At 53.6% G+C, this 13,757-nt stretch overlaps 1 protein-coding gene and 1 long non-coding RNA gene across 5 annotated transcripts in view; one reads left to right on the forward strand and one right to left on the reverse strand.

Annotated features, from left to right (window-relative positions):
- Window positions 1–1,546: 1,546 nt before the first annotated feature.
- On the reverse strand, window positions 1,547–3,773 carry LOC139081816 (uncharacterized). Its single transcript, XR_011537197.1, has 2 exons — window positions 3,688–3,773; window positions 1,547–1,683 (listed from the first exon to the last, which is right to left on the reverse strand). It is a non-coding gene; the product is annotated as an uncharacterized lncRNA (long non-coding RNA).
- A 54-nt stretch (window positions 3,774–3,827) lies between these two features.
- Window positions 3,828–13,757, forward strand: part of CRTAC1 (cartilage acidic protein 1) — a 144,807-nt gene continuing 134,877 nt past the window's right edge. For 2 of the 4 annotated variants that reach the window (XM_070609064.1, XM_008526570.2), the window contains exon 1: window positions 4,560–4,758. In XM_070609064.1, the coding sequence (XP_070465165.1) occupies window positions 4,735–4,758 (24 nt within the window). In that variant the 5' untranslated portion in view covers window positions 4,560–4,734. Of the gene's footprint in view, window positions 4,759–13,757 lie in introns of all 4 variants that reach the window. The other 2 variants (XM_008526569.2, XM_008526571.2) reach the window with 2 other exon arrangements.

Genomic DNA, 13,757 nt, shown 5'->3' on the forward strand with positions numbered 1-13,757 from the left:
GTGCCCCTTTCCCAGGTCTGCACTCCCTCCACCTGGAGAAGCTTGCTGCAGCATGGGCCCCCATTTTAAGCTGTGCTGAACTAACTCTCTCTGGCCATCTGGAAGTCCACCACATTTATGGCTTCTCCGTAAGAGCTCCTTCTTCGCCCCTACTTCCTCCCCTCCGAAGTCCATTCTGCACACCTGCCACTTATAAGCTACTGTTAACACTAGTGCATCCGAAACTCAATTTCATCCCAATGCAATGTGGTCTGAGAGGAGGTGACTTCCTCACACTCCCTCACTTCTTTCACAGTTTATGGTGTCTCATTTGCTACTGTTGCTGCATTTCCACACCCTCACAAAACATTCATTTCTTTGGGGACAACCAATCCTAAAATACCCTTCCACAATCTCTTATCGGCAACTCCAAATTCCCAAATCTCTGAAAATCAAGAGGTGGATTTTTAGGGTTTTTTTTTTTTTTTTTTGCAAGTTTGGTGCCCAAATTCATCTGGCAACACCACCAGCCCTACACTGAGGTGGCTTGAGCTTCACATCCACCTAGTGTGAACATTCAAGAATTTTATTGCACAAATATTAATGCGGCTGATTACAAGATGCTGCCCAAGACCTTACAAGGGACGTCTCAGAAGGTACCCTACCTTTCTGAATTCTACACCGCCTCTGGCTTCAAGGGCTTCTGATAAGGACTTGAGGAACTGGAACAACCTCTCTGTTCTTTTGGAAGAACAGATCTGTTGGAACAGAAGCATGTCTAAGGTCTGTGATTCCCTGGTTTTCTCTCTCCCTCTGGAGAGTGGGGAGATGGCCAAAAGGGTCAGTGAGGGTCACAAGGAAACCAAAGACAGCAAATCTGATTTGGAGAAACAAGGGTTGACTTTGTATGACTCTGAGCCCGGACTGTAGGAGAGAGCTCGTCCCTGAGAACGTCTGCTCCGATGGGCTTTCAAGATGACTGAAATGACACACACACGATGTCTTGAGCTTTTAGAAAATGAAGTGCCATGTAACGTTTCTAGTACTTTTTTTTAAAGTAAATATGTTTAATTGGAATAAATTAACCAGCAAACACTGTATGTTCACTCTGTGCCCAGTTTCACGCTGGGTTCTATGAGGTAGTTAAGCATAAGGCACAGACTCTGGACTTGAAGCGCTTCCATTCAGATTGGAAGGCCACGTTTCATGTGTAAGAAACTATTAGAGAGAAGACAGGACAACAGGCATAATAGAGCTAAGTTGTTATGCTAAGATGTTGCTGACCTGCCAGAGAGCTGGAGAGGTGAAGCTCGCTGTTCGCCAAGCGGGAGGTGAGACTTAGTTTGGGCGTCAAAAGATGAGGACACATTTTAGGCAAGTGTCCTAGGCAAGAATGGACAAGGTTCGTGGGGGGACCGTATGGAGAGACACTTCACTGGAGTGGAGAAGGCTGGAGTCAAAGTACTGGGAGGAGACTGAACAAGCTGGATGGGGTGAGGAGTGTGTTCAAAACGTGCGTGTCTTAGTCAGCTCGGCTGCCATAACAAAATACCACAGACAGGGGGGCTTAAACAACCGAAGTTTATTTTCTCACAGTTGGAAGCTAGAAGTCCCAGATCAAGGTGCCGGCAGGTTTGGTTTCTTCAGAGGCCTCTCTCCTTGGCTTGCCGATGGTCACCTCTGCATTCTCACGTGACCTTTCTTCTGCATACGTACAGAGAAAGAGGGAGCTCGCCAGTCTCTTTCTCTTCTTATAAGGCCACCCATCTTAAGGATTAGAGTCCCACCCTTATGACCTCATTTATTTAGCTCCGTAAAGGCTCAATCTCCAAATACAGTCACATTGGGAGTTAAAGTTTCCACACGTGAATTGGGCAGGGGGCATAATTCAGTCCATAGCAGTGTGCATGCACCCCAAGAAAGCAGGCTGCATCTGGGCAATTTGCGAGGGCAAGATGTCTGCAGTGAGATGGGCAGGGCAGGGCTGGAGCACTGAGTGGACACAGACACGAACTGAGTGAATGGACATGGAGGACATTAGAGGAGTTAGAAATTGTAGCACCAGGACTGCCTGGCCCACCAATTCAACACTCCCAAGTTCAAGTGCAGAAACCAGATTGCATGCTCTGGAGAACTTCCCGGAGAGAATGTCTGTCATTTCCTGCATTTCTCTGTCCTTTCCCAGCACCTCTAGCCTGCTAAACCCTTACCTGGGTAGCTGCAGGAATGCGTGAGATCATTACAGACCTGTTTCGTGCACAGAGCCTGTTCACATCTGGATGGCTAATGCTGCTAATTACTGTGCTGGTTACTAAATCTGTCGGGTTTAGGTGAGGTGAGGCTCCACAGCTGGGGCTGCTGCTCACAGCTTCGCCGGCAGAGACAGAGGTGAGAACACAAACCAAGAAAGGTGTGCTCAGATGCTTGGGATTGAGTGAAACTGGTTAATTACCAGTCACTTGCTGTCTCCCTGAGTTGGAGTTTCTGGCTAAGGAACACTCATAGATCAGACAGAACATGACAACCTGCAACTTATTTCCACGCTAAGGAGGTGGCAGGGACCAAAATCAGAGACAAGTGTAGAGATGATCTCTCAGGTGCCAGGGCCATCACCACATGACTCAGATGCCCTCGGGACAGGGTGGTGGCACGACGCCGCAAGGGATCGGGTGTGCCCGGGGTCAGTCTATTTGCTGCTGGGGGAAGGTCCTTAATCTGGGGTCCTAGATTTAGTGAACGCCCCAAAACTGTGTATCAACATGCGTGTGAGTATGTGAGCATTTTTCTCAGAAACAGACCATAACATTAATCAGACTCTTGAAAGGCTCAAAAGGGTTATGTGATCCCCAAAAGAAGGATGATTATAAACCACTGCCCTAGACCCCTAGTGAAACAGGTTAACACTGGGCAGAGCCCCAAAAGAGACTAGGGGTCCCTAATGATCCTGAAATTATACTCAAGGGGGGGTGTGTGTGCGTAAATGTGTGTGTGTTTTTCTAGAGAAAGCATTCAATAGTTTTTGCCAGATCTCAAAACGGTCCCCATCCCTCAAAGGGTTAAGAAGTGAGCTAGATGGGGGTCCCAAAAGCTAGAAAGATTGCCTATGAAAGCTAGAAAGAAAGCTATTTCTTTCCAGAGGACTATCACAGAGACCTGAAAACAGGGCCCAAAGTAGGCCCTGGAAGTTCTGCTCAAAATCTGGGGATAGCCAGGTCTTGGGCCAGGTGGGGGCTGTCAGGGGCCCTCAATAAAAGAACACATTGCAGTCATTTTAATTAAAAGAGTCAAGTGCCCAGACGCCAGGGTGACGGCCACAAAGGCATCAATAAATGGGGAGACAGTCCTAGCTACCTCCCTCTCAATAGCCTATTCCCAGATCTTTCTCTTCCAAAGCCCTGTGCCCCAGCTTCCAGAAAGCCTAAGACCTTTCTCACGGAAGCTCAAAATTCATTCAGCAAATCCTTACTGAGCGCCTACTATGTGTCAGGCTCTCTATTCTAGGCGCAAAATAAGGAACTTGACTTCACTATTCTCTCCTGAGGCCGTTTCCTGCCCCGCACACAGGTATTTTGGGCACTGCTGACCAAGCGCGCTCTTCCCAGATTTAGCACCCGCGGCCCCTGGTCCAGAGGGCCGAGGCCATCCCGCCCACCGCAGCAGGCTGGGGGTCGGGGTAGGGGCAGACGGGGTGGGGAGGGGAAGTAGTACCTGTGAGCAAAGCGGTGAGGGAGGCTGGAGGGGCGTACCGGACCAGAGCGGCGGGCCCGGCTCAGCCCGGGCACTGCCGGGGCGGGGGCTGGGCGGGGTGGGGTGGAGACCCTGCTGGCTGGCGGGCGGGCGGGGACCGGGGGGAGGAGACGCTGCCCGCAGCCGCCTCCGCCGCCGCGCCTGATCTCCGAGCTGTGCTCGCCCGCTCCCCGCCCTCTGGGGCCATCGCGAAGCTCCGCTCTCCATACTGAGCAGTCCCCGCGAGGCGCTCGGACACGTCCCCAGGCCGGATAAAGATCGGCTCTCCACTCGCTCCGCAGCGCGAAATCTCGCCATCAGCGCGGCTCGCGCGGCCGCTCCGGCCCGGCCCGGCGACGCCAGATCGCTATCTGGGGGGAAGCGGGAAGGCAGCGCCGCTGCTGCCGCCGCCACCCTCGGCCCCGCGCGCAGGGGTGGCCGCGGGGCCCCGGGGCTCGCCGCCCTCCCTTCCCCCTTGCCTTCCTTCCCGGCGCTTCCTCCCGAGGGACCCCTGTTTCCCGCCCGCCCCGGGCCCCCAGCGCCGCGCCAGGCGCGCTCGCCCCAGTCGCCAGGCCCCGCTGCTTCCTGAAGGTTACGCGACACGGCGGCGGGGTGCGGGGGGCGCCCGCCCTCGCCGCCGCCCACCCCAGCGCCAGCCGCGCCGCGCCGGGCCGGCCCGGTTGCCGGCTGCTGCCACCGCAATCCCGGCTCCTAAATCAGCGCGGGGAGGCGCCCCCTCCCCCTCCGCGGGTTCCCGGGCTCCCCGGGCCACGATTGGCCGCGCGGGCGCCCCCCACCCCCGGGCCCCTCGCGCCAGCCGCCGCGCCATTGGCTGCGGGTCTCCGCCAGCCTTTACATAAGCCCCGGCGCGCTCGAGTGGAGTTGTATAAAGCGAGCGAGCGGCGTCGGGGCGGGAGGCTCGAGGCCAGCCCGGGACCGGGGCTGGAGCTGGAAGGCGGCGGCGGCAGAGGCGGCAGCGAGCGCCCGCGCTCCGACGCCCCTAGGCGGTGGGGCTGAGAGAGCCCGAGGATGGCTCCGAGCGCTGACCCCCGCGTGAGTATCCGCTCCGGTGCCCCCACCCCCTCAGGCGGAGAAAGTTTCTCCCGCCTTACGCGCCCCTCCCGATCCGCCCACAGGGGTGGCGGGGATGCCGCCCGGGAACCCAGGAAGACAGAGACCGCGAAGGCGGCGGCGGCGGCTTGGCTTCCAACTTGCCAAGAGGCGCAGGACTCGACTGGCGCCCGGAGCCTTTCCTGCGGGCCGGGGGCTAGGCGGGCGCGGGCTGGGAGGTGAAGGAGAGGTGGGAGTGGAGGCGTGGGGGCCATAGCCCGCACAGTGGCGGGCAAGGTGTTGAGGCGCGCTGGAGGTCAGCTGTTTGAGGAGGGGGCACCGGGTCTGGGAGGGAGCGGAGCAGGTGAGGCGGGATGTGCCAGGGGTACTGAGGAGTCACCCAGCCAGGCAGGCTCAGGTCCGGCCCGGGCAGGGGAAGCTACTGGCCTTGGCCGGGTGCCTACGCTTCCAGGATGGGCAAGAGCCCGGGGGAGCTGGCGTTTTTTCCCCAGGGAATCCGAGCTCCCGGGCACAGCACTAGGTGGCAGAAAGCTCCGGGAGCCAGCCCCGCGCGGCGTAGCTGCCAGCTAGCTGCCTTTGCTGGACCGAGGTGTGGTCTCTTCGCTTTCAGCCTGTCGCAGACAAGCCAGCTTCAGGCATTCCGGGGGAACCAGGGGCCCTCCTTGGCCCCGTGGGGGCACATGGAGGCTTTGATGAGGCAGCAGGCCGGGCTGGGGGCGTACCTAGCATTGCAGCGCGCTTCTTTGCAGTACAGTAGTTGGGAACCCTGGTTAGTCCCGTTTCTGCAGAAACCAACTCAAGAATCCAAAGTCATCCCAGCCTGGATGGGAGCCTCCCAGAGTGATTGGGAAATGCTCCTGAGGTTGAAAGGGGGGGCACTCCTCTTCCTCCGGGAATGACTAATGAATATTGGTAGTGGGGTGTGCACCTAGTGTGGCTTCTGTGCACCCCAGGAGACGCTTCAGCTCTCCAGGCAGGACACATTCTTGAGTCACGCTTGAGGTCTCTTCTGGGATGGCTGCAGGACTTCCCAAGTGAAGCCAGGTGGAAAAGAAGGAAAGAGGGTTCCAGGAATAGGGGACGGCTCTGTAGTGCTATCATGAATTAGGGGAGAACTCGTATGGGAAGAGAAACGCTATTGCTGGGAGCTTTTTTGACCCTCATGACTTGGAGCTGGAGATACTCAAGACTGAATTAGAGCGAATTCAGAGAGTCATACTGTCCCTCACGCTCAGCCATGAGGAAGAGGAGACAGAGAATGGAAAAGTGGGAACATGGCGGTTGTTCCAATATGGCCCTTGAGGAAGCGTTTTCTCTCCCTCTGACTTGATTAAGAACGTTCTCTGGCAGCAGGCAGGGCCTAAAGTCAATTTAAGAGGCAACGAAGGGACTGTAGGTTCTTGATGCTGGCATGGTGGACCACAATTAAAATATTCTGGTTCCTAGTTGGTACTAATGGGCTCTGGAGAAGGTCAAAAGGCGGGGTGGGGATTACTTGCTCTGCAGCTGCTCATTTGGGGCTGTATCCCTCACCTGTACCTCATCCCTGAACATGGGTGGGTGTTTTGAATTCCTGGGGTAGCTGCTTCAGCCTGGAGATCTATTGTGGGGGCTGTCAATCCATACCCCAATACCTAGCTCCATCCTCTGCCTGCGGTCAACATTTCCCAAGACCTTCTCTCCACTGGGGATTTGTGCAACGAAATAACTGCTTGTTGCTCTTTCTTCCCTTCTCTCCATCTGGGCTGCATCTGGTGTTCTGAACCCTGATGTTTATTGCCTGGCACCTTGATGTTTGGTTAAGACGTCCTATCGCTGCACAGGAGTGCCCCTGTGAATGTGTGGACCAATGGCCTGTGTAATTGTAGGGAGTGAAACATAGACTCTTAGAGAAAGAGGACCACCGACCATGAAGGCAGTCCTATTAAAGAGCTTGTGACAGTCTCCTGTTCTCAATCTTCCTTGCCGCCTGCAAAGGCGATGGGAGCCTAAAGGTGGAGCAGGCTCCTTGGTGTCCAGTAGGGGGCGACAAAGGCACCCAGCTCAGGACCAGTGACTTTTTTTTCTCACGTCTTGCCCTTCGCTGCCCATAATAACTTAAGGCTTTAAGCGAGCGCAGGCCACAGCCCACAACAGTCACCTTCATGATTGGAACCCTTTTACCACGTGTTTCCTGGACTTCAGGTGGTCCTGTGATCTCAGGGGCAATGGGACAGATGCAAGTACAACATTCCGAGGGAACAGAACTGGGGCTCGGCCCCACCCGCTCTCTGAGATCATTCCTTTGTGCTTGGTGCTGGTGTGTTCTTCAAATGCGTTAAGGGTTCACAGAGCCAAGAACACCACAGCTAGGAGAAAGGAACCTTGAAGAACATCTAGTCCAACCCTGTCCTGTCCCCAACACTCACATGCACACTTAATTTACAGATGACAAAACTGAAGCTCAGTAAAGACAAGTATCTTGGCCAAGGTCACATGGCTACTTAGTGGAAGAGACAGGACCAGGTCCCAGGATTCCCAGTCCTCTGCTCAGAGCTCTTTCCACTCCTGCTTCCTCTTTACTGTGGAGGTGGACATGTGTTCTCTACACAGTAGGTACTCATGACTGCTGACTGATTAGACATTGGTAAATTAATAAATTTTGTAAATTTGGGGAAATTACCTTTGAATCTATTATTCAGAATGAGGAGGCGAAGCAGATAAAGTTCTTGTATATACAGGTAATAGACATTCCTAATTATTCTTTCCCCTTCCTCCATTATCTTGTCTCATTATTCCAAGTGGTCTTGTAGGCAACAGCAATGTGGCTCCAAGTTTCCCTCTATGTATTTAGGAATCAGAAGTGCCCAGTCCCTCACAGTGGCCTTGGAATCCAGGCCTGGAGCTCTTCCTTTCCTCTGCTAAGTTGTGTTGGCATGGGGGTCTTTCTGTCCTTCAGCCACACCACTGCCTGTGGGACCTCCAATACTCAGATCCTGGATGAAGTCGAGAGTTTCCAACCAGTATTTGCCCATTTTTCCATCCTTGCTGCTCCCAGCTCAAGGTCAGAGTGCTAGGATGTTCTATTTTTGCAAAATCCTCGTGTTAGGGCTTCTTGGGTGACCTGGAAGATGTTACCATTTCCAGTGCTCTTTTGCTGTTCTGTGAGTCTGGCTGTTGATATCTGAGCTGGGTGCTGGGACGGAGGTTTGCTGAGTGGCCTGTGGGCTGCCCCCTCTGTTTCCTCTCCCCACCCTGCTCCTTTGCACACTGCATGGAGTTCCCCTCGGAGCCTCGGCAGACCTGGCAGTGACCCTCAGGAGGAACCAGTGCTGCCGAGCCAGAATTCCGAGAGGCAGATCCTGTCTTGTCCCTAAGGCTCACCCAAGGGATGCTTGTTGCCAGGGAAGATGCTTGAGTTTCCTCATCTCCTTCAGGCTCACAGACAAGTTGGGTCTTCGTCTTCAGGGGAAGGAGAGAGGTGGTAGGATAACGTGAACCACCAGAGAGCAACAGCTCCCTCCTTTAGAGTGCCAAGAGGCTGTGCTTGAGATCTGTGCCAGCCCCTAGCTCTAGCTGAAGAATTGTGCCTGCGTTCCCAAGGCTTGGTCTGGTTCCGGATAAGGCCAGAGGAATATAATTACATAAAATACAGCTGTAGCCCAGGATCTCTGGACTTTTGTTGGAATGGGGGAGAGGATATAGAGTTTGAGAAGGGGCATTAGACACTAAGGAAACAAGAAGTTGCCCCTTTCATGAGCCCCGCTTGATGGTGGCCCTTCACCCTACTCTCACAGGGAAGACAGCCCTGTGCCATGGAAAGGACACAGGCTTAGAATCTGGCTCCACCTCTTACTGGCTTAGAGACCTGGGACAAACCGCTTAACCTCTGCATGCCTCAGTTTCCTCCTCTGCAAAATGGTGAGGCTGGCAACCCTGTGATGAGGGTAGGATAGTGAAGATCAAAGAAGATGGTCTTTAACATGCCTCTGCCCTTGGTAAGATGTAAAAAGGTATTTGGTTGGGAGGAGACATTACTGCAAGATCACTGGGAACCATGTTCCAATGAAAGTCTCCAATGAGGCCGAGGGTCCAGGTTTGCACATCAGCCTCTGCTCACAGCAACATCTGGGCTGATGGACAAGTCCTTCTTGGCAGGGCTCCCTCCCTGGCTTCTTCCCTCCCCTACCTTGGGATTTTCATTTTGGGGTTCTGCCATGCTTGGGGAAAAGAAATTTTACAGGTCCCAGGATAATTCTGAATGTGATGGAAGGCCCTGAGCTATTGATTCCTAAGGAAGGATCTTTCTGCTGGGAGAAGCCTTCCTCGGAGCCCGGTGATTTAAGAGTGCTGACAAATCCGTGCTCTCCGAGCCTCCTGCAGGCTGCAGATACAGGCTTCCAGGCCAGCCGGGCTCTGCGAGGGATTTCTGGGGAGCCTGGCTCGTTGCTTAGGGGGTGTAAACCTGTGAACTCTCCTTAGGAGGAAGTATGAAATCAATTGGTTCATTATCACACCAAACGCACTCTGGACCACTTAGGGCATTTCGGAAATGAGAAGCGGCAGAGGACTGGGAGGTTGTACTTGAAAAGCATGCAGAAAGGTGTGAAGGGTTTGGGGAAGAGGAGGGGACAGGAAGACCCTTTTGCACTGAACCACTCATATTCTTGACCTTCTTGAAGTCCTTGAGTTGACTAGAGGGCTTCCTTTGCCCCCTAAATAGCTGGCAAGATCTGGGGACATTTTTGATTGTGACAGCTGGGGTAGGGAGGGCTACTGGCATTTAGTGGGTAGGGGCCAGGGATGAAGCGAAACATCCTGCAGTGCACAGGACAGTCCCCCCATAAAGAATCACCTGGCCTGAAATGTTCCTCGTGCCCAGGCTGAGAAACCCTGGACTGGAAGAGCATTGTAGCATAGAATCACAGCGGGTCAGAGTGGGAGGGGTTTTAGAAATATTCTCATCCAACTCTCCCACTTCACAGTTGAGGACACTGAGTTCCAGAGAGGTGAGGAGACCAGCGGGGGTCACACAGCAAGCGAGTGGCAAAACTGGTCTGGAACTCAGAGCTGCTGTCTCCTGAGGTTGACTTACTCAGACGGCTCCCAAAGTTGTTGTGAAGATTAAATGTGAGCTGTGAAAACAGAAAAATATAGACTATTAGTAATATAGCTATTATTAAGAATTTGGGAGTTTGGAAAGTTCTATTTCTAGCTATGCCACTGACTCATTCTATAATATTGGGCACATCGTTTCCCCAGCCCTCTGCCTCTCTGTGAGTAAGTGTGTGGTAGGGGGTGGTCTTAGCAAATGATAAGCATATCATAATCGTTATCTTTAGAGGTAAGTCCAAAGATGTGCCCTTCAAAAACCCTAGACTCTTAAAAAAAAAAAAAGATAAAAATTTTCCTTGAAAGAAATCATGTTGACTTCATAAGAAGCAAAACATTTGCTTCTTGGAAAAATTCCACTACCCTAGCCCTGTAAGTTGGTTCCAGCCCGGGAAATGTGATCAACATCCGGAGGAGAAAAGGATAGCTCCACAAATGACAAGCGACTGGATTTGTCCCCAGTCCCTCCGGGAAGGGGAGGCGGTGACTTCTACACCCTTTCCTGCTCAACCCTCTGGGCACAGGGAAGTTCTACAAGGAGCTTCAAGGAGAGATGGGAAGGTGTGGCATTATTTAGTGAGACTTTGTTTACTTAACAGACATAGTCCTAAAAATCTCTTCCCAGGGACGTTTTGACATATTGCTTTCATTAGTCGCAGAAGAATCGCCGAGTGCAGAGAGTGTAAAATGGCCCTTTCTATTGTTTCCAGTTACTCTTATCTTTGTTTCCCCCCGACAAGAACAGTGACAAGGTCACGCATGGGAATCACTGCGGAGCTCAGGGTGTCCTGATGACCAGAGGAGGGGCTGCAGGGACTTCCCTCCCTAGCAGCAGCCCCCGCCTACCTGGAGAGCACCATCCAGGTGGGGATTTCTCTGTAGGCATCCCTGCATCCTTTGATGTCTATCTGTCTGTAAGGACCCATCGCATCATACAAACCCTGACACAGCTCTCAAGAGGGGACACAGGCCTGGGAGCCCGAGTGCCCCCTGCATGGGCAGAGGAGCTCTTGTGGGATTGGTGGGAGCAGCCTCGGTCCATGTTTTTCACAGAAGGCCCATCCCTGGTCTTGCACTCAGCACTGGAGGGAGGAAGTCACTTGACACTCCTCTTGTTCAGGGGGATCACTACGTAGGTCCCATCGCTGTTCCTCCTTGAATGTTCTGCCTTCCTGGAGCAGGCCCCCCAGCCTCTGGAGGTCAGTCCCTGTAATCAGAGGTGTTGAGCAGACAGGTCCTTTCTGTCACTGTTGTCTAAGTGATGTCACGTCCCCTTCCACCCTGGTCTCTAAGAACAGACTCTTTCTTGGAAGTCACCATCACGCACCTCTCATCTGAGAAGCTATGTACATCCAAAGAGGCTTTTTCAGGTGGGGAAATATGAGTCCCCAGGAAGGAGAGAGGCTGCCTGGCAAGCTGTGTGGAGGAGGAGCTGTGTCTTTGTTCTCAACTATAAACTCAGTGCCAAGCACAGCGCTTGACACATGGAAGGGCTGGATGGGCACTCAGTGGCTAAACAAATGAATGCGTGAATGTGGCTGGCCACTCTGGGGCAGAGGTGACCCCTGGGATTAAAGTAGATCTCCAAACTGACCAGGTCAGTGAGGCCAGCTTTCCTTCTGGCTCCTTCCCAGAGCTGGCACTTGGCACCAGGGTTCTATAAACCTCCAAAGGTCCCACTGACCAAGCAGGGTGTGAGAAGCCCATGGGGGCCCAGCCCGCATGCTGGTGGCCAGCTCCGAGCCTGGAGCAAGGCCGGGTGTCTCCTCCTCTCCCTCTGCATGCTCACCCCCTTCCCTCCCTGCTCCCACCAGGCTGCTGCAAGGAAGCTCAGCGTGGGTTTACCTTGCTTTAAGCTAATAGAACAGATGACCCGTTTGGGTTTCCACTGAAGACAGACTAGGCCGTGAATCATGGCTTCACAGGAAGATTCCTGGGAGGAGGTGTTTAAATAGCAAGGTCCACTAATGCATTTTAAATGATTTGCAATAAAACCCTAACCCATAGACTTCTAGGCCTGGAAAGGAACTTTGGAGGTCATCGTGCCCCACGCTGCCCCAGGATGGCCACCCCTCTGTGACACTCACTTTTCAGAAACACAGCCTACCTGCCTGCACGCTGCTGCCCACGTTCTAAGATGCCAAGTCTGATCATATCTGGGCCAGATGACACAACTTCCCCCACAGTGTGACTTCAGGCACCTGACCTTGGCAGAGCAGGCTGGACAGGCCCCAAGGCGGCTTCACCCAAGACTGCATCTCCTCTCTCCTGCACCCTCCCCCCTCCTCTCTCCCTGGGCTCCACAGCCCACAGGCTGCATTCCAGCAGCAACAGCCACAGTCTGTGTCACATCCATGCCTTTGATCCCAAAGTCCCCACCCTCTGGAATGCAGCTCCCCTTGGAATCCCCATTCTCCTCCTCAGAGAGAGAGAGCCTTTCCTGCCTGCCCTGCCCACCCATCTCGCCAGGCAATCCCTCTCTCCTATGGGCTTACCTGTTGCTACTCTGGACCGTGTCTCCCCCCTGGCAGACGGTAGCTCCTTAAGGTCAGGAGCTGTACCTTAGTCATCATTTCCAGCCTGGCCCAGAGACATGTACGAAATGTTTGAAGAATGAATGTGTATGTTAGAGTAAACTGAGGGCTTCTGCGTTTGGAAAGCAGTATTTAGGAAGTCAAAGGACTCTCTAGGGTCCCTAGACAAATGAGGAACAAGAGCAAGCCTATTCCGCAAAGTCTTGCAGTCCCGCACACTGCAATCACCGTTTGGCCTAGTGGGCCTGGACTCCACCTTCTGAGAGGCATTCATTCATTCAGCAAACTCTGTTAGCAGGAGCAATAGTACGAGTGTTTTTCCCCTTACCTACTGTTCGTGGACTCCGCCCGCCAGGCACGGTGCTCAGCACTCACACGCATTATCACATTTCATTTCCCCTTTTACAGACCAGGAAGTCCGAGCCGTTAATAACACTTATTAAGGACCTGCTGTGCCTTGTGCAAAGGCTAGGAGACTCCATTTGTTCTCTCACTTTCAGAAACACCATTTCATTAGCCTGCTGGTCCCTGTGGCACCTCCTAGCCCGTGTGCCCTGAGTTTTCATCTGCCTTTGTCTGGAGCAGGACCAAGTATCTAAGTGCAGCTGCAGGCTGTGTCTGGAGCTCTCTCCAGGTGGAGGGAGGGAGGAGGAAGCCTTGTATTTTCTTGGTGCTGGGGAAGAGGCATAGGACACGGTGGCCCCTGGAGGGTGGGGAGACGTTTGTCTTCCAGGCTGGCAGTGTAGAGGACCAGGACGAGGACAGGGTGGAGAAACACTGATGACTGAGGCATTAGAATGTACACTCCATGGGGACAGGGGCTTTATTTTGCTCTCAGCCATTTTTCCAGTGTTCAGAGCTGCGCCTGATGGAGAGTAGATGCACACAGACATTGAGTGAATGAGTGAATGGCAGCCTCCAGCTTTCTTCCTAACTGGCCTCAATGTTCTTTCTAACACTCCATTCCAGCCAGGTCATTCCCTAACCCTCTGGCTTGTGTCACGCCCAAGGTCTCCTGGGTCTTTTCCGGCCTCCTTAGCAATACTCCTTCCCACCACTTGTCCTGCCCCCCTCCTGTGCTCCAACTACGCAGAGCCTCATTGCACTACACGAGCTGCTCGCCCACCGTGCACACGCTGGCCCCTCAGCCTGGAACGATTTCTCCGCCTTCTCCCTTTGGCCAGCTTACCACCGCCTCTCTCTTAGGCCTTCCCCAGCTGCTCCAGGCACACACAGATGCTTGCTCCTTCCACTGTGTTCCCATCTCACTTGGTTTAAGACAAGTTTGGTATAGTGAGAGAAACTGCTTAGTGTAGTGTCCAAGAATACCAATCCTGGAGCCAATTGGCTTAAGCA

This window comes from Equus przewalskii, chromosome 1, assembly GCF_037783145.1.
Source record: "Equus przewalskii isolate Varuska chromosome 1, EquPr2, whole genome shotgun sequence".
Lineage (NCBI taxonomy): Eukaryota > Metazoa > Chordata > Mammalia > Perissodactyla > Equidae > Equus > Equus przewalskii.